The sequence below is a fragment of the Ammospiza nelsoni genome, chromosome 2, assembly GCF_027579445.1.
Source record: "Ammospiza nelsoni isolate bAmmNel1 chromosome 2, bAmmNel1.pri, whole genome shotgun sequence".
Lineage (NCBI taxonomy): Eukaryota > Metazoa > Chordata > Aves > Passeriformes > Passerellidae > Ammospiza > Ammospiza nelsoni.
In genome coordinates, this window is record NC_080634.1 from 86,237,308 (window position 1) to 86,257,263 (window position 19,956).

The 19,956-nt window shown below is 43.0% G+C and overlaps 1 protein-coding gene across 5 annotated transcripts; it reads right to left on the bottom strand.

Annotated features, from left to right (window-relative positions):
• Positions 1-72: 72 nt before the first annotated feature.
• PLCXD1 (phosphatidylinositol specific phospholipase C X domain containing 1) lies at positions 73-19,244 on the bottom strand. 5 transcript variants are annotated; one of them, XM_059466504.1, is made up of 8 exons: positions 19,046-19,244; positions 14,876-15,002; positions 14,234-14,376; positions 10,727-10,863; positions 7,381-7,509; positions 6,740-6,895; positions 3,154-3,337; positions 73-1,561 (listed from the first exon to the last, which is right to left on the bottom strand). In XM_059466504.1, the coding sequence occupies exons 3-8, from the start codon at positions 14,343-14,345 to the stop codon at positions 1,266-1,268; spliced, it is 1,014 nt and encodes a 337-aa protein (XP_059322487.1). In that variant the 5' UTR covers positions 14,346-14,376; positions 14,876-15,002; positions 19,046-19,244; the 3' UTR covers positions 73-1,265. The 5 variants fall into 5 exon arrangements, with proteins under 5 accessions (XP_059322487.1, XP_059322490.1, XP_059322486.1 ...); XM_059466507.1 differs by lacking the exon at positions 19,046-19,244 and adding an exon at positions 18,595-18,653 and having other exon boundaries at positions 14,876-15,005; XM_059466503.1 differs by lacking the exon at positions 14,876-15,002 and having other exon boundaries at positions 19,046-19,201.
• Between the last annotated feature and the right edge of the window lie 712 nt (positions 19,245-19,956).

Genomic DNA, 19,956 nt, shown 5'->3' on the forward strand with positions numbered 1-19,956 from the left:
AAGTTACGAATTACTACTGAGAACCAATAAAACAACACCACATAAAGGAAAAACCAAATATTGCACTCCATATTACAGAGAGAGATCAAGTTTTATTAGAATAAGAAGGGTAAAAAAGAGGGCACAAAAGATAGGCAGAAAAACTTCTGCAAACATTAGCAGACATCTGAATTTAGTTTTGTATATAAAGTGCATCTCAAAAGTGAGGTGTATGGATGAAGTTGCATAGTGAACTTTACAGAATAATTGGTCCTGTTTTAGTCCTGATGCTTGACATTTTTCTTGCTTTCATGATGATCTGTTATTACACAGTTCATTTAGAAAAACAGAATTAGTATGCAATGGGAAATAGCATAAACCTCTTAGTTTTGACATATGCAAAAACTACTTAGTGAGAGGAAAAATAATTACAAAGCTACTAAAATAGCTAAATAACAGACCAGGTGTGAAACCCCAAATGAGCATGATAGAAGCCAAGAATCTGTATTTCTAGGGCAGTTTAAGTTAAGATCAGGAATTTGTTTCCTCTGTGTTTCTTTTCAGTGTAAGGCATACTTAGGCAACACCTAGTAAAATGTTTAACTGCCACAGACAAACTGTGTAAGGGCCTCGTTTTGGTGTCTTTATCCCTGCAGAACTGGCATGACTAAGTGCAAATTCAGTTACCTCTTAAAAATTCCAAATAATTTTGGGCCTACCCTGTTTGTAAGGTAGCTCACAACTGATACTCAGCACATTGTTGTGTGTATATAGAAGATCATTTCAAATTGGATTGTCAGTGCAGCATCTCTGAGATATCAAAAATATTTTCAACTGTTCCTTTTGTTTATTTAACAGAAACTATGAAAACCAACAAGTCAATTTCAGACTGATATAAAAGAGTAAGAATTTGGGTTACAATTAGTGCAAAATGTCCTTACAATTATAAGAAAGATAAAATCTTACCACTAAATCATGCAACTAATGATATTTTCCTCCTTCTTAGTCCTATGGAAAACAAGATTGAGTTCTTGGGACTTTTAGTATTGCCAGCTGCTACAGAATCAAAGCATCTCCAAAAATTACACCTATGCATAGTTCTTTAGAGACTTCAGCAAGGTACCTGCCCTCTTTTCTGTCCAAAGGCCTCAAAACCCTGATGGTGTTGGGAGACCTTTTCCTACTAAGCCTTGAAAGCATTACTGGTTTAATTTAAGTGGACCTTTATGAGATTCAGGATGTTTACAGCAGGGCACAATAAATGCAGACAAAGCCTCTTCAACTTCTCATAGATCAGGAAGCTGAGAATTAAATGCTATTTGTTCCACTTCACTTTGACAGAGCAATGGAGGATTAATTTTTGCGTTAAGTTCTATCACATCTTTGACAAAATCATTGTTTCCTATAAAGTCTCCAGCAATGATGTTAATACATTTTCTTTTTGGTCCTGGATGCTGCTGCTTTATCCAGATTTTCAAACATGGAAGACTCTGGAGTGTCATTTTCTTCAATGATCCAAATGGGTGTACAAGAATATACCTTAAATTTTCAGTAAGGTTAATACCTGCCACAAAGAATTTTCCTGAAACAAAAATCAGAAAGTGACACATTAAATATTCTTTTGAGGAGAAGAGAAACTTCTCAGTATTGCATTACCTTCACATCTCGTTCCAGTGGGGATCATTAAAATACTAACTTCACATTCTTTCTGTATTGTTTCATGTCCCTATAACTGTTTCCCCTTGTTGCAACTGCATGCTGTAGTAAACAATTCCTGAGCCACACTTGGTTATCCAAACATTCCAGTTTAGCTAAATTGGTCTAGTTACCCATTGCAGTCTGAAGGTTCTCCACTGACTAGTCCTCTGTAAATTACTCCTCTCTTTCTGTGAGGGTTCTTTCCAAAGGCTGAGCCTTCCCCCAGTGGATGGGAGCGCAGGGTGCACCCTCCGGCTGGGGAGTGCTCTTCTGAAGCGGCTTCCCCGTCACCACCCTGTGTGTTCACTGCAAAAGCTGTGCCACATGTTCTGAACTGAACCTCTGTCAGACTGCACTTCACCAGCATGCTTGAGTGCTGCTGTTTGTGTGCAGCTATGCCCTGCTCGTACTGCTCTGGTATCACAGAATCATTACAGTTGGGAAAGGCCTCCAAGATCATTGAGTCCAACATTTGGCCAAACACCACCATAACAACTAAACCATGGCACTAAGTGCCACATCCATTTGTTTCCTGAACTCCTCCAGGGATAGTGACTCCACCACCTCCCTGGCCAGCCCATTCCAATGCTTAACCACCCTTTCAGTGAAGAAATTGTTCCTGATTTCCACGCTCAGCATCCCCCTGACCTGAGGCCATTTCCTGTTCTGGTTGCCTGCGAGAAGAGGCCAATTTCCACCTTACTACAACCTCCTTTCAAGTAGCTGTAGAGAGTGATAAGGTGTCCCCTGAGAGAAACCTTGTAGGAACTTCCTTTAACAACAAGGTTAGTGGAATGAACTTCTGTCACCATCTGTGCTAAAGCAGGACTGGACTGAGGAAGCAGCCTTCTCCCCATGAGGAGGGTGCAGTAAGTGTGTCTGCACTGAGGGCTCACTTTTTGTGGGTCACACCAGCGAGGTGGCCACCACAATCTCTGTGGTCTGTGCATGTGTGCATGCTGACAGTATCCACACAGCACACACAGGGTGGTTATATTCCAGAAGGCAACAATTGCCCAGCTTCCTACTTGTTCTGCATGGCTGTAAGTGCCCCTTCTCTCCTGCGAGCGATCTGCCTGTGCCTATGTCACAGACACATTTTCTGAAAAATCCTTTCCTTAGAATTTTTCTCCTGAGAAGCTGAGAGGCCTCAGGAACAAAATGTAAACAATGGTTATCTGCTGCTGTGGAATGCAACAGGTGGATCTGTGATTGGTCTCATGTGATTGTTTCTAATTAATGGCCAATCACAGTGAGCTGGCTCAGATTCTCTGTCCGAGACACAAGCTTTTGTTATCATTCTTCTTTTTCTATTCTTAGCTAGCCTTCTGATGAAATCCTTTCTTCTATTCTTTTAGTATAGTTTTAATATAATATATATCATAAAATAATAAATCAAGCCTTCTGAAATAATGGAGTCAGATCCTTGTCTCTTCTCTCATCCTGGGACCCCTGTGAACACCATCACATGCCTACCTGGCCGGCCCATCCGCTTCATGCGCTCCAAATACCGGATAAGAGCGCGAGTGGAGGTTTTGTTTCCCCACCAGTACGGGATGGGAGGCCACAGCTCACAGTGCTTCCCCAGTTCCATCTCCTCTTCGTACGAGACTATAACCTGGTGGCCAAGGTGCCACAAGGTCCGCAGCGTGGGCACCACCTAAAAGGAAGCAGGCCCAGGTTGAAATCAGCAACACAGCATCATTCCCTAACTCCACATACTGTGAGACATCACCTTGGCACAAATTCAGTTCAGATAGTTTAAATGAGCAGCCCAGTATGTGATGGGCTGGTCTACCAGCTGCAGGACAATACGACCCTAGGAGCTTCAGCAAATTCCTCCTTTCCTCAAACAATTCAGCTATTATCATGTCCATAACTCAAGGTCTTACACCTGCATAATGTTAAACCATCCCTGTCTCAGCCCTCATGCACAAGCCATTGCTGGAAGTTTGTTAAGGGAGGAAGACTGAGACCATGTCTAGCAGGAATACAGACAGAGAGAAGCAGGAATAATTTTAGCAGATTTGGCACATTGATGCAAATTTGGCACAGTAACCACCAAATAAAACTGAACTGCTTAAAACTTAGTAATACTAAATGTGAGTCACCTAGAGCTACATTAGTTCTCCTTTCTCTAATTGGAAAGTTTATGAAACTGGGATACTCCAGACATTTTTAATTGAGAGAGAGAAAGACCTGAGTCAGACATTTTCTCCATCAGGTGGATGGGCTAAAATAGCTGTTAAATTTAAGTGTCTCAATATGAAATTACATTTTCCAGCCTCAGAAGTTACCATCGGAGAGAACTGAGGCCCTCTGACTAGTCTGATTTACAAAACCAGTATATTTAACAGGCATTGTTTCTTCTAAGAATGTTGTGGTTAAAAACTACATTTGCAGCTTGTGAAAAAAAAATGGTGGCTTTTTGATGTTCCTATTAGGTTATTAACTTAAATAAAAGCCAAAGGCACTTGAAAATTAATAATATAAATATTAGAAGAAAGCTGTGGGTTGAATTAATCCCTCTCAGTTCATCCACAAAAGAAAGAATGCAAGCTTCTATTAGGTCAGAAAATATTGCAAAATTAAGACACAAGCTTCTTAAGGTACAAAACTTTGTGGTTGACTGAAGCCTTTGCTTTACTCCAACTGCCTTTCTAAAGCTGAAACCTTTTAAACAAACGAGCAAAGATGTGCAATAAAAGCCAAAATAACAAGCTACCAGAGATGTGTATATAAACACAGGTGCTTATTATGCAGACAAAGCAGAAATTAAAGTCTAACAAGGGATTTTTAAACCCTAGTAATCCAGATCAAAGGAAGACACCTTGAATAGTTAAGACAATTAAAATTTTAAATGCAGTGTAATATTGTCACACTGTGGCCTGTGCCAGTACTACATACAGGCCTTGCCTGAGCTGCTGCTTCATAAACACTTTCACATTTAATTCTGTACAACAACAGAGATGTGGTCTTGAAAGACAGGTAGCAGTAGGTAGCAGTTTATTTTAGAACAAGTCAGCAAGTACTTGGATATTCAATGGCAAATCTGAATCTGTGATTGTGAAAAATCCCACAGATGCCTAACCTGCAATGGTACCACTAGGAAAATGGTGAGATCTACTGTGCTGGTCACAGACCCCATAGATATAAAGTTTTCCTACTCAAGGGTAGTACTTGGTTTGGTTTTTTATCCAGTTCTCTTCCTCCTTCCTCCCGGACACAACTCAGAAATGTTCTTTCTTCATCAAGTGATCTCAGACCATTCTTTCAATACATTTATTCAACAAGTTGTCATCAGCAACATCATTTTCCCCTTTTGCAGTTAATAACTTTCTTCTGTTTAAGGCTGGCCATGTGCCTGAAAGCAAATTTGACCACCTTCTCCAGTATCTCTGCTCATCCACAACTTACACACTCAAGTTATTTGGGGAAACAATAAAACAGTGTCACTCAGGTCTTCAGTTATTCAGCTGAGGCCTGAATATTCAGAATCCCCAGTTTTGCTGAGAATTGTTCTATTTTAACTCTGCTGTACAAAATGCTTTGAAGTGGTAATACTCACATGTTACTGATACACCAGCTTCAAAGGCAGAATTTGAATCATAAACAGGGTCATCATTCTCCTGCACCACTCACATCTCCAGAGAAAACCCTCTGTTCCTCTGCATCTTTGAAATGTTAATTGTTTAACTACTAAAAGCTCCCACACCTTGTAAAAAAACAGAGGGAGCTAAAAATCTCAACTTCTAAACTCTAGCAATCAAATATTTTCTGATTTAAATTAAGGCTTTTCTGGAGGTATGGGTAACTGTAAGACTGGTTAGGAGTAATGCCACCAGAAATGCACTGAGGGCAGAGATGCAATTAAGAGGGACCTCAACAAGTTGACAGAAACCTCATGAAGCTCAACAAAAGCAAATACAGAGTCCTGAACAGACTAATCCCACACACCAGGACAGACTGATGGAAGCTGGCAAGAAACTTGCTTTGCAGAGAAGGACCTGAAGATTCTCATAGGCATCAAGCTGCACATGAGCCAGTAGTGCCCACCTGGCAAAGGTCAGTTGTGAACTGGGCTGTATTAGCAAAGGCACACACAGCAAATCAAGAAAAGGGGATCTTCCCTTCCATTCAGCAGCTGTGGGACTGAGCTCAGGTATTGTTTCCAGCTGGGGCTTCCCCAGTATAAAGAAATCACTGACGAGCGGGAGTGAATCCAGCAGCACACCAGCAGAGCCAGCAGAGGCTGGAGCAGAGGCTGGAGCATGACAGGCTGAGGGAGCTGAGTCTGTCCAGCATGAAAAGAGAAGACTGGACAGGTCTTACTGCTGTCTGCAAGTACCTAACGGTAAATGTAGAGAAGACTCCTCAGATATGCACTGCAAAGGATGGAAGTCAGCAGACACAAGAGAGATTCTGATCAGATAGAGAAGGAAAACAATGTTACTGTGAGAGTGGTCAAATTTTTCATGGAAAGGTTGTGAAATCTCCATCCTTGGAGTTAATCAAGAATGAACAGGACGCAGCCCAGCGAAACTTTGAAGCTGGTCCTACTTTGCGTGGTGGTGTTGGACTGAATGACCTCCAGAGGCCACTTCCAACCTAAACTGTTTTAAATAGAAAAAAAATTAATTTAAAATTTTTGCTGTGAAAAGGCAGAAAATGGATTCTTTAAATACTAAATAATAAATATAAGATGCACAACTTTTATTTTCCTTTCTTTTTTCTTTCATTTTCCTTTCTTTTCCTCTCTTTTCTCTCTTCTTTTCCGTTTCCTTTCCAAGAAAACTCAGACAGGACAATGGATGACAGTTGTCTCTACTATTGTCCCACATACATAACAGTCAAATTTCATTCCCTCCTCCACACTGTGGAATGTATGTTTGCTTTATCTCTTCAGTTCTATTAGATAATGACATATCTCTGATGCAGCAAACAGTACCTTTCCAAGGTTAAAAACACAGTGAAAGTAGAATATATCTAAAAATTTCCAATTAAAGATCTCACTGTGGTATATCATTCTTTTAAAATGTGAAAAAAAGGATCTCATACTTACATTTCTAGGACACAGTTTACACTGGAAAATCTCTTTTATACAGGCAACAAGATGATTATGAAGTCTTTTGGTTAATCCATCAAAATTCCTGCAGGCTATGATAACAACTTCCTGAGGATGAGTTTCTAACCACCTCAATATTTCCCACAGAATATCCTACAAGAAAGAGATATGGCAGCTTATAAGTTATCTGTGCTATGCAGGAGAAAGGACATTCAATCAACAGAGCAGTGATGGCGGAGTAGACTCACAATCACAATAACGAAAAACTGTGTTTTCTCAAAATAAAAAGTGTTTCTGTAATTATATAGGGCTTTTAATGCCTTCTTCCCTTGAAGAACTTCTCTCCTTACCATGGAAACAGGAATGCCCTGTATCATCCTGGCACAACACATGATAAACCCCAGAACATCAGGCAGTGGAGAGCAGGCACAAAGTCTGGTTTGAGGATAAGGAAAACATTGATGCTCCAGTATCGTGTGCAGCAGCTCAAACTAACTTCCAGCCCTGCTGATTTTCTCTAATTTGAAGTCCTCACAAAAGAAAAACAAATAACCTACTCAGAAGAGCCAGGATTATGATGGCCCTCAAATGAAAAAATGGCACTGGTTTCATAGCCATCACAAAAGTAAGGAAAATACCTGCACAGTAACAGTTGTGTAAACCATATGCACAAAGTACAAATTCATAGAAGGATCATTAGCCTTGTGGGCAATCCTGAAATCCAGGTATCGAACTCCAGCCTCAAGTTGCTCTGTCACGGTCAGGACCTGAAAGGTGAAACAGAAGACAAAGCCCTGAGAACTTGAAAGAGATTTGTTTCTTTAGTTTAGAAAGCTAAAGAGGGGTACAAAGTTAGCTCTATGGCATTTTTCACAGGTCTTTCATCTTTAAAATGTTACTGTATGGCACCAAATTGCAACTTGGAAGCATTTTGCTCTCTGGCAAGAGGGATTCCAATTTCCCTGCAGCATTTACTGCAAGTACAGATTAGATTAGTTTCAGACAATTGCCCTTGTTGTGTTCTGAAAGTTAAAGACCAATTAACCTGTGCATAAATACATCATTGCTCTTCACACAACTATTCATTTAAAAAACAACTGCAGGATCAGGAAGTTAGAAATGCTGTATTTATCTTATTAGATCAAAGACTTTACCATGGTTGTCTCTGCAGACCTCACACATCCTCAACAGAAAGAAAAACAAAAATAGAAAAAACTACTGGCTACTGTTCTTTTTCAAGATATAGTTTCTTATGAAGTTTGAATTAACCTGCAGAAGTCCTACAAAACAGAGGCACTCCTCTAGATCCACCTCCCTCAGAGCACTTCCACTGGATTTGAGGACTGAATAGAACACATGATAAAGCTGCTTCTGAGGCAAAAAGTTCCAAATGATATGTCTTTTCCTTATGTCAAGACTCTCTTAGCAAAAGAAAATAGAATCAATTTAATTAGATATGTTTAAACACTAGTTTGTCTTCAGCCTGCTAGGGATGAAAAGTTAGGTTTCAGAAACCATACATTATACTGATTTAAGTCAGAAAGGATCAGAAAGCTAAATCAGCACAAGGCATTGCTCTTGAATATCTAGATTCATAGCTTTAGCACTATGGCAGAGCTTAAGGCACATGGCAGGATGCTCACTTTGCTCAGTTTAACCCCCTAACTTTCCTGGTTTTTAGACATGAATTTAGCCTCCCCAGGCTGTGCCCGAGGCGCTGGGATGGGACAGACCAGCCCCGGGTGCCCCAGAGTTCAGGGATGCAGTGGATCTGGCCAACACCTCCTCCTGGGCCTGCTGGATGTCCACCAAGCTGAACTGATCCACATCCCTTTGCTTGGAGTATGTTGGAGATGGGACTGTACATGGCTGCAGGTAATTTATAACCTCTGTGGCCAGAAAAAGCACCAAATGAAATTGCTGCTCTGAACTGCCCTTCGGATTAATTTTCTTATCTGTTGACTACACAGGAAAACAAGACAAATTAGACTCTCTAATTAGTCAGCTGGGTTTGGATACTGGATTAGGCAGCGTGAACATTGCCCCCTAAAGGGCAAAATTCAAAAGGAAGCCCTGAGGAGCAATGCTGCTCAGTGCCTCAATCTCACAGCAGGCATCCAGGCCATGACTGGAAGTTCCACAGCCATTACACAGGAACCATTTGGGCCTCCAGACTGACAGCCACAGCAACTGGGGCTCAAGCAGGCAACTCCCAGGCACTGGGCCATCCAGGAACTTGGGGATCCTACCATCAGAAGGGCTCCATGGTGTCTGCTCTGCATTCCAATGGGTGGAGTCATCTCCCCACACAGATAACTGGAGCACAGCAGAGCTAAGGAGGGGCAGGATTGTAGCTGTGCCTCTTCCCTATCACCACTGGGACACTTCCTGCTTGTCACACTGGGTTTGGATCTGAAGATTATTATAATGATGTTAAGAGATTGTTTGTCACCAACAGGGTCAATTTGTCAGCCACAAACCCACAAGTGAGGAGGTTTCCAAATCTTTCATTGGCTAAAATCCCCCTCAAAAAAGCAGCTCAAAATAAACAAGGATCTGTGCTAAGCAAGTGCCCGTCAATGTCAGCTCATGATTGCTGGTTCATATTTGATAGCTGGTAATGTCTAAGATTCCAGTTTGCCAGAGCTGCTCGAACACAACAAAAGAAACCTTAGCATGCTTATTGATATTTATCAATTATTCAGTTTTAATTCTCTAATAATGAACTATTCCTTCAATAAAAACAAAACCAGAAAGATTTTTGGTACCTCTTTGATGTCAGGAAAGTGTATTCTTTGTAAGAATCTTCAAAAGCTGTAGCTTAGAACATGATCATCAATTTTGTCCTTAACATACATTTATGAGGAACAAAGAGATAACAACTAGCTTAATATTTGCACATTTCAAAAAGTTAACTAAACCTTATGTGATGGACCATACCTTCACTCTTTTAACCTTTATGGGGAAAAAAAATCCCTTCAACAAAGGATTCTTCTGTTTCTGCTGCTGGTGAAATACCCAGTATAGGTGGGGAAGGCAACTGACATCTCACACAACAGTGATAACAGAAATGACAAGCAAAGTTCAAGAGAAAAAAAATCTCTGTTAATTACATTAATATTAAATTTTATTTACCACTACAATAAACATGTGAAAAATGGTTTCTAGTACCAAGTGGTCAGCTTTAAACAACAACTACAAGTATCATCCCTGCCTCACCTGCATGCTTTTTGCCCATAAAAGATGATTAGATATGTGTGGCTCCTATCTCATACTCTGAAGTGCTGGATTTTGAAAGAGTAATTTTCTTCATATTGGCTGGAATAGAACTGTGTTTTGGATTTGAGCTGGAAAGAGCATTGATTACGCAGGGATGTTCTTGCTGTTGCTGGGAAGGGCTTACACAGAGTCAGGGCCTTTTCTGCCTCTCAGAAGAGCGGGGGCAAGGGGCTGGGGGTACACAAGGAGCTGGGAGGGGACACAGCCAGGACAGCTGGCCCTAACTGACCACAGGGGTACCCCACATCATAAGGAGTCATGCTCAGCATATGAAGCTGGGGGAAGAAGAGAGGGAACACCAATGATGGTGTTTGTCCTGTTAAGACACAGTTACACATGATGGAGCCTGGCTTTCTTGGAGGTGACTGAACACCTACATGTCCATGGGAAGTGGTGAATTAATTCCTTATTTTGCTTTACTTGCCCATGTGGCTTTTGCTTTACCTATTAAAAGGTCTCTATGTCAACCCACAAGTTCTCCAGCTTTTATCCTTCAATTCTCTCCCCTATCTCACCCAGGGGCAATGAGAAGCAGCAGTGCAGAGCTGAGCTGCTGGCTGGGGTTAAACCACAACACCCAAGCACGGCATCTCATGAGAGCACAGATTTCTGGGCAGCAGGCTATTCTGTCATTGCACACTCTCAGCCCTGCAGCACAAGCTTCAACTTTGCCAAGGCAAGAAGAGAACACCAGACAATGGTTACCTGTGTTATAGACCACTTCATGATAATGGGGTGCACAATGCAGGGCAGACATTTGTTTAAAAACTTCACCAGCTTGGACTCATTGCCACTAACAGCAGAGCGTTTATCCAAACAGTAGGTCATAGTGTCGTGACTCCCTGTAGGATACAAAAATAAATGTACAGAAAATCTCTTTTCTTAACGACTCAAGACCACATTCCATGGCTACATTTCATGTGCACACCTGATAGGCCACCACATTTGCAAGCCACACACCTACATATTCTGAGAGCCTCTGTAGTTATGGCAAAAAGGTGGAATTGTCTACAGAGGTTGGTCACCTAACATTAAAAAACTTAGTGTGAAATAAACCATCTGAACTACATATGACCGTTGTTTGCCTCAAACCACAATAAAATGGTGTGTTTCAAATGGCCTCTTCCCTCAAAATAATTATCTTGATGTGAAAACATATTTTTTCAGGGAATAAATAGCTGAAGGCTGAATTTATCTAGAAATTGTCCTGTTTTCAGAGTTGTCCAAATGCAGGATTTCATTGTCCAATACCCTCACCTCTGCATGGGAAAATATGACTGAAAGAAGAAATTCATCTTCTTACACCTTTGACTGGACCAACACTTAACTTGGCCCTTTAACCATTTATATCTTAAATATCTGCTAAAAATGTCCTCCTGAAGTAAACCCCCACCTGCCCTACAAAAACAACAAACAAGGTGAGTGCTTGAGGGTTCCTGAGGCAAATCCAAGTTTATGCGTGAAAGATGAACAAGACCCTCATTTGATGGACTTCAAAAATTACCTGACTCTCTCCAGAACAGGGAATTATGCAGGCATGGGAGCCAAGACCAATATGCCCAAATACTTTATTTCCTTGAAGTCTTAACAAATCTGACACATCTCTTGCATCGTGCTTAGATGAAAGTATTGCTACTCATCATTTCATCAGGATATGGAACCAGTGATTTTGCTAGCTTTCCTGTTACATTATTTCTTCCAGTTTTATAAAGCATCAATAAGAAAAGCTAACAACTCAGTGAAGTGACTTGCTTGGATCTAAACAGAATATCTGCAAAGAATTTGCTTATCATTTTGAGGTTTAAGTCTTCTGTCAAAAATTAATTGTTCACTAGTGCTAGGAAGTGCTTTCTTGAATTGTCAGTCTTACTGGTACCAGTGGTAATATTTCTAATAAACACAGTAAAAAGGATTGGTTTGGAAGTAAAAATTCTTTGGAACTGTCAATAATAGTTTGATGTCTCAATCAATTTTCTCACCTTCTAACAGCCATTTTTAATATATTTATATCTTAAATATCTGCTAAAAATGTCCTCCTGAAGTAAATCCCCACCTCCCCTACAAAAACAACAAACAAGGTGCGTGTTTGAAGATTTCTGAGGGAAATCCAAGTTTATGAGTGAAAGATGAACAAGATCCCCTGTTACTGCTTTAAATACCCAAAACACACTCACTGCAGATGGGAGATCAGTATTGAGAGTAGGTAATAAAAGAAGAATGTGTTAGAAGATGTAGGAGTCAAACTATTAAATATCCATGGACCAAATCCAAGTCTGAGAGAGATAAGCAGGATTCCATTGATGGGTGTTGCATCTATGGATGCCAACCAGCAAATGGATAGCAATCTTTTACTCACGAGTCTTTTGTGATGTCATGAGTTACAGTAATGAAAGGAAGATGGGTACATCCATGACACAACATATATGATGCAAAGATAGTGAGCTAGCACCAAGCCAGGTAGCTCCAGACCTTGATTCCACCCCTCCCCAGCAGCACTGTGCTGAACCTGGTGCAAGCACAACACTAATTAATGAGATTTGCCGCTGTCTCATCATCATGCTTTCAGAATCCACTCTGTCATGCTTCTTGCATGCCTTCTGTGAGATAAACTTCCACTTCCAAATTGGGTTTCCTCCCTCTGGAAACCTGCCAGAGCTGTCTTGACCTGATTGGTCTTGATCTGTTTGTGTTCTGACTTGGGCTAGATCAGCTTTATAGGTCAGCTGGACAGACACCAAAATATTCTAAGCTAATAGCCTGCAATGCTCTGTAAAAGTCCTCTAGTGTTTGCTGAAATGGACTTGCCTTCAACTGTTCTTCATGCCTGCTATCCCTGCAGGCATATTCACAAGAACAACAAACATTTTCAAGAATAACAAGGTTATTAGGAGGAGAGCCAGGACGGCAAACAAACCCGTCAGTAGGTTCTCCACTTTCTAAGATGGCCAAGAAACACCAGGGGAAAGTCTTTTAGAAACATCATGGCTCTCTTTCCAGCAAAACAAAATCCCACTGTGTGTGCTACTGACTTTTAAATGATTTTTGCAATAGGAACAAAAATAGAAAAAGAAAAGACTATTACCTCCTTTCTTCAGTCATAAGACAGATACATATTTTCTTTTTTCCTCTTATGATGGTTAAATAAGAAATCTAGAGGGGTTTCTTTAATAGCACCTGTTGTAGTCCTCTTACACAGACTTTATCCTAAACAGAGATGTGCTTGTTTTGAAGTTAAGATCAATTCAAATTACATTATCTAAGAAGCCTCCATGAAATAAGTTTCTGGCTTTCAATTTTAATTGGAACTCCATACTCCATTACTTCACAAAAGGTAGAAAAAAGCCAAAACACTACAATTTTTGGATTCTCCCAAGGCTCTACCCACTGAAGACAAGACTTTACACTATCTCTAAATATATGCCTTTCCTAAAATTAACCTATGATCCTGTGGCCTACATAAAACATTCATCTACACACTGTGCTGCTTTCCCCCCAAGCTACCTGTCACATCTACTGGTGTGAGAGAAAACACAGGCTAGACTTTTCTTCAGAACCATTTTTGAAGTGGAAACAAAGGGAATCACTCAAGAGCTGATGGCCTTCAGTGCCTCGGAAAAAGTCAAGGCAGCAGAAAGAAGCAATAATATGACCAAAGAAAGGTTAATAATACACAGATATTGTTTAAATGCATTTACACATAACACGATAAATCCAGTTTTTATAAGCTGGATCATGTAGAAAAGTAACAGTCTACATTAATAAAAAAAAAGTTAATTATAAGTCTCAATTCTCCTTTTTCTGCAACTTCACAGTTTCTTTTAGGCAGTACAAAGAAACAAATAGTAAGGTAAACCTTAATTCTCTCCTCCTGGAAACATTTTATTATATAGGAATTCACAAGAATTAATTAGGGAAATTTTATCATTGCCCAAATAAGTTAATCCTTAGATTATTAATAGTATCTCACAAGATAATGCAAAGTGCCTCTTTATTTTTATTTCTAAAAAAAAATAAAAAATTACTTTGTTACCCCTCCCCTCTAAGAAACACCAAACATTACAGACCAACATTATTTACATAACATCGCACAAACCCTCCCCCACACGCTGACCCAAATAATAAACATAGCCATCCTGAAATGGGACAAACAGGATATTCCAATGCTTAAATGGTAAGCTAACAAAACAGTGCAGAACAAAAGTTAATCTTTACCTGGAAGAGCTAAGTTATAGAGGGGAATATCCCAGAGCTTCTCTGGTAACTGTGACATCCATTGACCATTTTCATGGCACACGTGAACGAAGGTTTGCAAAGGGCCTTCCATTGGTATGTGCTCTGGGACTTCATAGGGTGTTCTGGGAGGGAAAAAGGAAAGAAAAACAATAAACCATTCCAAATAAACCACTACATCTACTGTGGTTGAATTAAGGGCATTGCACCTGTGAAGGAAGAATTTACAGATGTTAAAAAATGCCAACCCTTCCCTCAAGTAGATGCAGAAAAATGTCAAGAGCTTGCAGCCACAACATGTGCTGCTTTTGATAACACTGTCTCCCAGCACAATGCCAAAGGGTGGATTCCAGCTTCAGGTTTGCAAACTGACCAAGTGAAAGAAAAAATAGCCAAGGCAAAGGCAAATACAGCCAAGCCAAGGCAAATATACAGAGTTTCACTGGTATGGAGAAATTGCTATCTGTATTGGCTGTTGTGAAACCACAAGGAGTACCTCCCTCCAGTGTGAAACTGTGTCCATTCCTTTACCCTCTGCAGTCCCAGGAGCATGGCAAGGGGACCAAGGGCAGGGCTGGGACAGGGGCTGGGTCTGCTACCCTCAGGTCCCTAGAGAACACTTACCTTCAAGGATCCAGTCAGGTGCCACAGGAGTACTCTATGAAAAGCCTTTACAAAAATGTCAGGACACTGGATTTGCAGGTCATTCCAGCATCTGGGGTCAAAGAGGAAAACTTTCCTCTCCTTATTCCTGCTTTGGAGAACACCAAAGATGTTTTTACCACTCTTATGAGTCCATGATCATAGGTATTTCAGTTTGGTCTGACCTTCCTGAAACTACTCTGGAACTGTTCTTCTCTGAGATCCTCTGCAAAATTTGTAGTGGTCATGCAGGAGTGCCAGTGGAGAAAGCCCAGGTGAGAAATCATGCCATCACCAGGGCCTGCTAGAGTTATCCTGTTCATTTTTCATTTTATGATCTCCTGGATTGTGAAGAACACAAAAATAAGTTCTCTGTGTTTTGGGGTCTTTTGCCTAGTATGTTCCTAGTTCAGGTGGGGGTCTGAGGATTAGAGCCTTCCTTCTTTTCACTGCTTTCAAGGCTTTATTTTGTCACAGATAATGTGAGAGTTTCTTCTGGCACAGTGATTACCAATATCAACATATTACCAATATCACAGCTTCCTTTTTAATGTTGTTTTTAAAAGCTGTCAATGTAAAAGATTCCTTCCTGTCTGCTACAGCAATCTCAGTCATATACATATTTTTGAGGTTTTGTTCTCTGCAAACACCCTCACTGGTCCCTGGTCCCTTTTGCTGCATCTTAGCACATTTACACACATCTTAGCACATCTACACACATTTACAGTGCTTATATGAAGAACATTTCCTTAAACATGGTGCAATATTTTTTTTTTGACAGTCACATAGGGTCATCTGAAAGGCAACTTCAGGAATTGCATTTCTAAGCTTTATGTCCATACCACACAAAAAGATACAATCTGCTTTTATACAGCCAATGCACAAAGCATCACCTGCCTAGCCTGCCTTGCTGTGTCTTTGGTGCATCTTTGAGTTGTAAGAAACAAATGGTCTCTATATGCCACAGCAGCCATTCTTATTCTTGGGAAAATATTCAGATCTCAGGCAGATCAACTCACCCATCCTCTGGCTCTGCACTTTGATATGATGAGCTTCTGTCCCCCACAGACCCCTGTTTCAGACAACAGATGTCTGAAGCTCATTTTGTCACCTTTTGCTGTTTCATGCTTCATCACACTGCACACCACAGCTGCTCTGCTCTAGTCTCTGCACCATGTAGCATCAGCATGGGCAGGGGCTGCAGGTGCTTAAAACAGCATTTCTGTTTAAAAAGACTGGATGGTCTCTCTTCTTCTCCAGCTCTGAAGCTGGCAGGAGCTCTGAGGTTGCAACACCCCAGTGTACGGCAGCACTTAGGCAGGTCCTGTATGCAGACTAGAGACCTGACTATAAGCATTGCTTTTGCTCTTCTGAGTGGGGAGATTTGCACCTCCCTTTCCAGAGCTTCTGGGGCTCTCCAAAGCCACCCATGCTCCCCCAGAGCAGGCACCCATCACCCCAGGGACCCACAGCAGTACCCTTAAGCCCTGCCATGCGGTCACACCTTGTCCTGGCACAAGCTCCTTTGCAACAACAGCACCCCCAGGATGCATCCAAGGGTGCAGGTCTGCCTGCTGCCACTCTCCTCCTGCCGTGTGCTCCCCTAGTTCACCACAGAGTCACGATAGCACATGCTCAGGAAGGCCCTGCAGAGGCATCAAGCCCTGCAATTGCCTTTACTGAGCTGTACAAGAGATCCCTTGGCATTGTCCAGCCAAAGCCCATGGGCAGCACGGCTGCCATCATTGCCCCAGCCTCAGCAGGACCAGGGCACTTCACAGAGAGTGTCCTGCTGGGCCTGAGGAAAGCCAGCAGAGAGCAGAAACAGCAAGACCAAGACACACTGCAGTCCTGCAAACACAGACATGTGAGAGATGCACATCTCCTTCTCCTCCTTCTCCTCTTCCACAGAACCCTGAGCCTGGGGATGGCAACTGCTGGCAGTGCATGGCAGGAGCTGCACCATGGCCATCTGCTGATCAAGTCCTGTACAGAAGTGCCTGGACCAGGTTTTGTCCCACTCCCCCATGCAATGCAAAGCCCTAGATGTTCACACTGCCACCTCTAAACTCAGCTGCTGCCTTGTGTTTGAGGGGCAGCCTTTGGGGAGAAACCAAGGCTTACTTGGAGAAATGAAACTGCAACTATTAGCTGCTGCCTCTCATGACTAAACCCTAAACTTCACAAATAAGAACTGCTTCTTTATTCCCCTTATCCAGATAGGTAAATTCACCCTACACACAGTACTGTCATAAACTACTGTGTTGGGTTTGCATGACAAGATTTTGGTAGTGAGGGAGTCTACAGAGCCGATTCCTGTGAGAAGCTGCCAGAAACTCTCCCCAAGTAGAACAGAGCCAATGCCAGCTGGCTCCAAGGCAGGCCAAGGGTGAGCCATCAACAACAGTGGTAGAGCCTCTGGGGTAACAGGTTCAAAAAGGGGGAAAAGTTGCTGTGCAACAGCAGCCAGGACAAGAGAAGCAAGAATATGTGAGAGAGACAACTCTGCAGACACCAGGGCCAGTGCAGAAGGAGGGGCAGGAGGTACTCCAGGCACTGGAGCAGAGATTTGCCTGCAGCCCATGGCAAATACCATGGTGGGGCAGCTGTGCCCCTGGAGCCCATGGAGATCATTCTGGAGCAGAGCCCTCCACCTGCAGCCTGTGGAGGGTCCCACACTAGGGCTGGTGAGTGCCCAAAGGAGAATGTGACCCCATGGGAAGCCCATGTGGAAGCAGGCCTCTGGCAAGACCTGTGGTCTCATGGAGAGAGGAGCCCACACTGGAGCAGGTTTGCTAGCAGGACTTGTGACCCCATGGAAAGGACCCACACTGGAGCAGATCACAAAGAACAGCAGCTGTTGGGAAAGACTGGTGTTGGAGAAATTTGTGGAGGACTGTCTCCCACAGGGAGGGACCATGCTGGAGCAGGAGAGTGTGAGGGGTCCTCTCCTGGGGAGGAAGGATTAGCAGAAACAATACTTGATGAACTGACCTCAGTGCCCATTCCACATCCCCCTGTGCCACTGCAGGTAGAGGAAATCAGGAAATCAAAAGTGAAGTTGCACCCTGGGAGAATGGAGGGGTGGGAAGTAGGTGTTCTAAGACTTGCTGGTTATTTCTCATTACCTTACTCTGATTTCATTGGTAATGAATACAATGTTTTCCTCAAGCCGAGTCTGCTTTGCCTTTTTTGTGGTGGTGCCTGGTGAGTGATCTCTCCCTGTCCTTATCTTGGCCTATGAGTCTTTTGCTACATTTTTCTCTCCCTTGCTGAGCAGCAGAGTGATGGAGAGACTCTGGTGGGCACTTGGCTTCCAGTCAGGAGCAGCCCACCCTAACTACCCTCACTCCCCTTGCTCACGTCAGCATCTGACCTTCTCTGGGTGCTCTGCATACAGGCAGCAATCACATTTTGAGGACTTTACCGGGACACATGCAATATACAGCAATAAAACCTGCAGACCTATAAAGCCACTATATTTTTTATATATCTTATATTCAAATCTTTGAGATAAGAAGAAAGGAAAATTTCATACTCTTGATGTCAGGTAAGTTATGTAATACTATTGAAGGCAGATATTAAGCAGGCTGTGTTAAAATGTTTAAATAAGGATAAGGCATTTGCCTGCATCCAGGGCACCTGTTTAGAAAGAATAATTGAAGTTGTGATATGAATTACAGAAAAGAATTCTGAATTACAGGAAAGAATTCTCTTCCTGAAATGAGTTGTTCTGATTTGATTTGTCCAGCCCCAGGACACAGAGAGCACCGGGCTGATGTCCCTGGCCCGGAGCGGCTGTGCCCGGCCGGAGCGCGCTGGGCACGGCTGGGACCCGGCCCAACGCCGGCCAACGCAGCTCCTTCGGGGCGGCAGATATAATTAAAGCACCATTCGTGATGACATCAGTCAAACATGTGCTGCAGCCGACCCAGAAGCTAAAAAACCTCCAGGGCAGTTACGGGAAACCCTGTGAGGAGCAGCGCCCGGGCACCCGGCGAGGAGGAGCCGCAGCCCCGGCGACGATGGGGGCGATGGGGCCCGGGGCTGGGCGCTGCCCCCGCCTCCCTCCCTCCATCCCTGCCGCTGCCGGGCCCGCCGAGAGCCGCATCCCTCCCTGCCTCCCTTTCTCCGGGCCGCCGCGTTACTCACGGCGGGGAACGAGTCCGTGTCCATGCCGGCTGCTCGGGGAGCCGAGCGCTGCCCAGCCCGCCCGGGCCCGCAGCAGGCGGGGCGGAGCTGCCCCGCCCGGCTCCAGTGGCCGCAGGTTTGAGGAAGGTGAAGAAGGGGCGGGAGGGATGAAGGAGAGGAGGAGAAGTGGCGCAGCCCGAAGCGCAGAGCCGCTCTCTGGGCTCACGGGGCATTGCTCCAGGAGGAGCCTGAGGGCAGGCACAGGCGCGGGGAGTGCCAGGTATGCCGTGCTGCTCCTGCATTTGACGTCTATTAATGCAGGAAGGCTTAAGATAAATATTTACAAATATATATATACGTTAGAAGTACCTTACTTTTCTGCTGTGTCTGTCCAGTAAAGCTTGTCAGGGCCTCAGCTGTGGTGAAATTCACTTATGATGCCACCTGGCAGAAATCTTGGCAAGCTCTTCAAAAAGCTTTTCTGTCTAAAGAGGCAGGAGGTAAATAGATGAGTGAATGGCATGTAGAGGCAAACATGCTTACCCTCGGTGCAGGGTGTGTTCTCAGCCTTCCCAGAGAGATGGGGAAAGGATCTCACCTACCCCTTAGTGTTCCAAAGGCACACTAAAACACACATTTCCCTAAGTAAAGAATGGTGAGCTGAAACTCCAGCTGAAAGAATGGATAGAGAAGATTAGCTCCCTTTTCCCCACAGGGCAGCATTCCTAGAGGGTCATCTCCAATGGAGCTGTGATGTAAGTGCTCTGGGATCATACTGCAGTCGGGATTGGCAACACTTCAGGCTGCTGCAGTGTTGTGCTGCTTAATGCAAGGATGTATTTTCCAGACAGGCCTTTTTCACTAACTCATTTTTGCATGAGGCAGAGCAGTGTATATGCACAGAGCAAAACTTGTTGTGGTGCCAACAGCAG

What these genes read in the sequence shown, in the direction of transcription:
- PLCXD1 (XM_059466504.1), bottom strand. Translation starts at nt 14,345, where the DNA reads ATGGAAGGCCCTTTGCAAACCTTCGTTCACGTGTGCCATGAAAATGGT. An exon ending in GTAAACTGTGTCCTAGAAAT is followed by an intron (nt 3,338 to 6,739) that starts GTAAGTATGAGA and finishes GCTTCCTTTTAG; the next exon opens with GTGGTGCCCACGCTGCGGAC. An exon ending in GAAGCGGATGGGCCGGCCAG is followed by an intron (nt 1,562 to 3,153) that starts GTAGGCATGTGA and finishes TTTTTGTTTCAG; the next exon opens with GAAAATTCTTTGTGGCAGGT.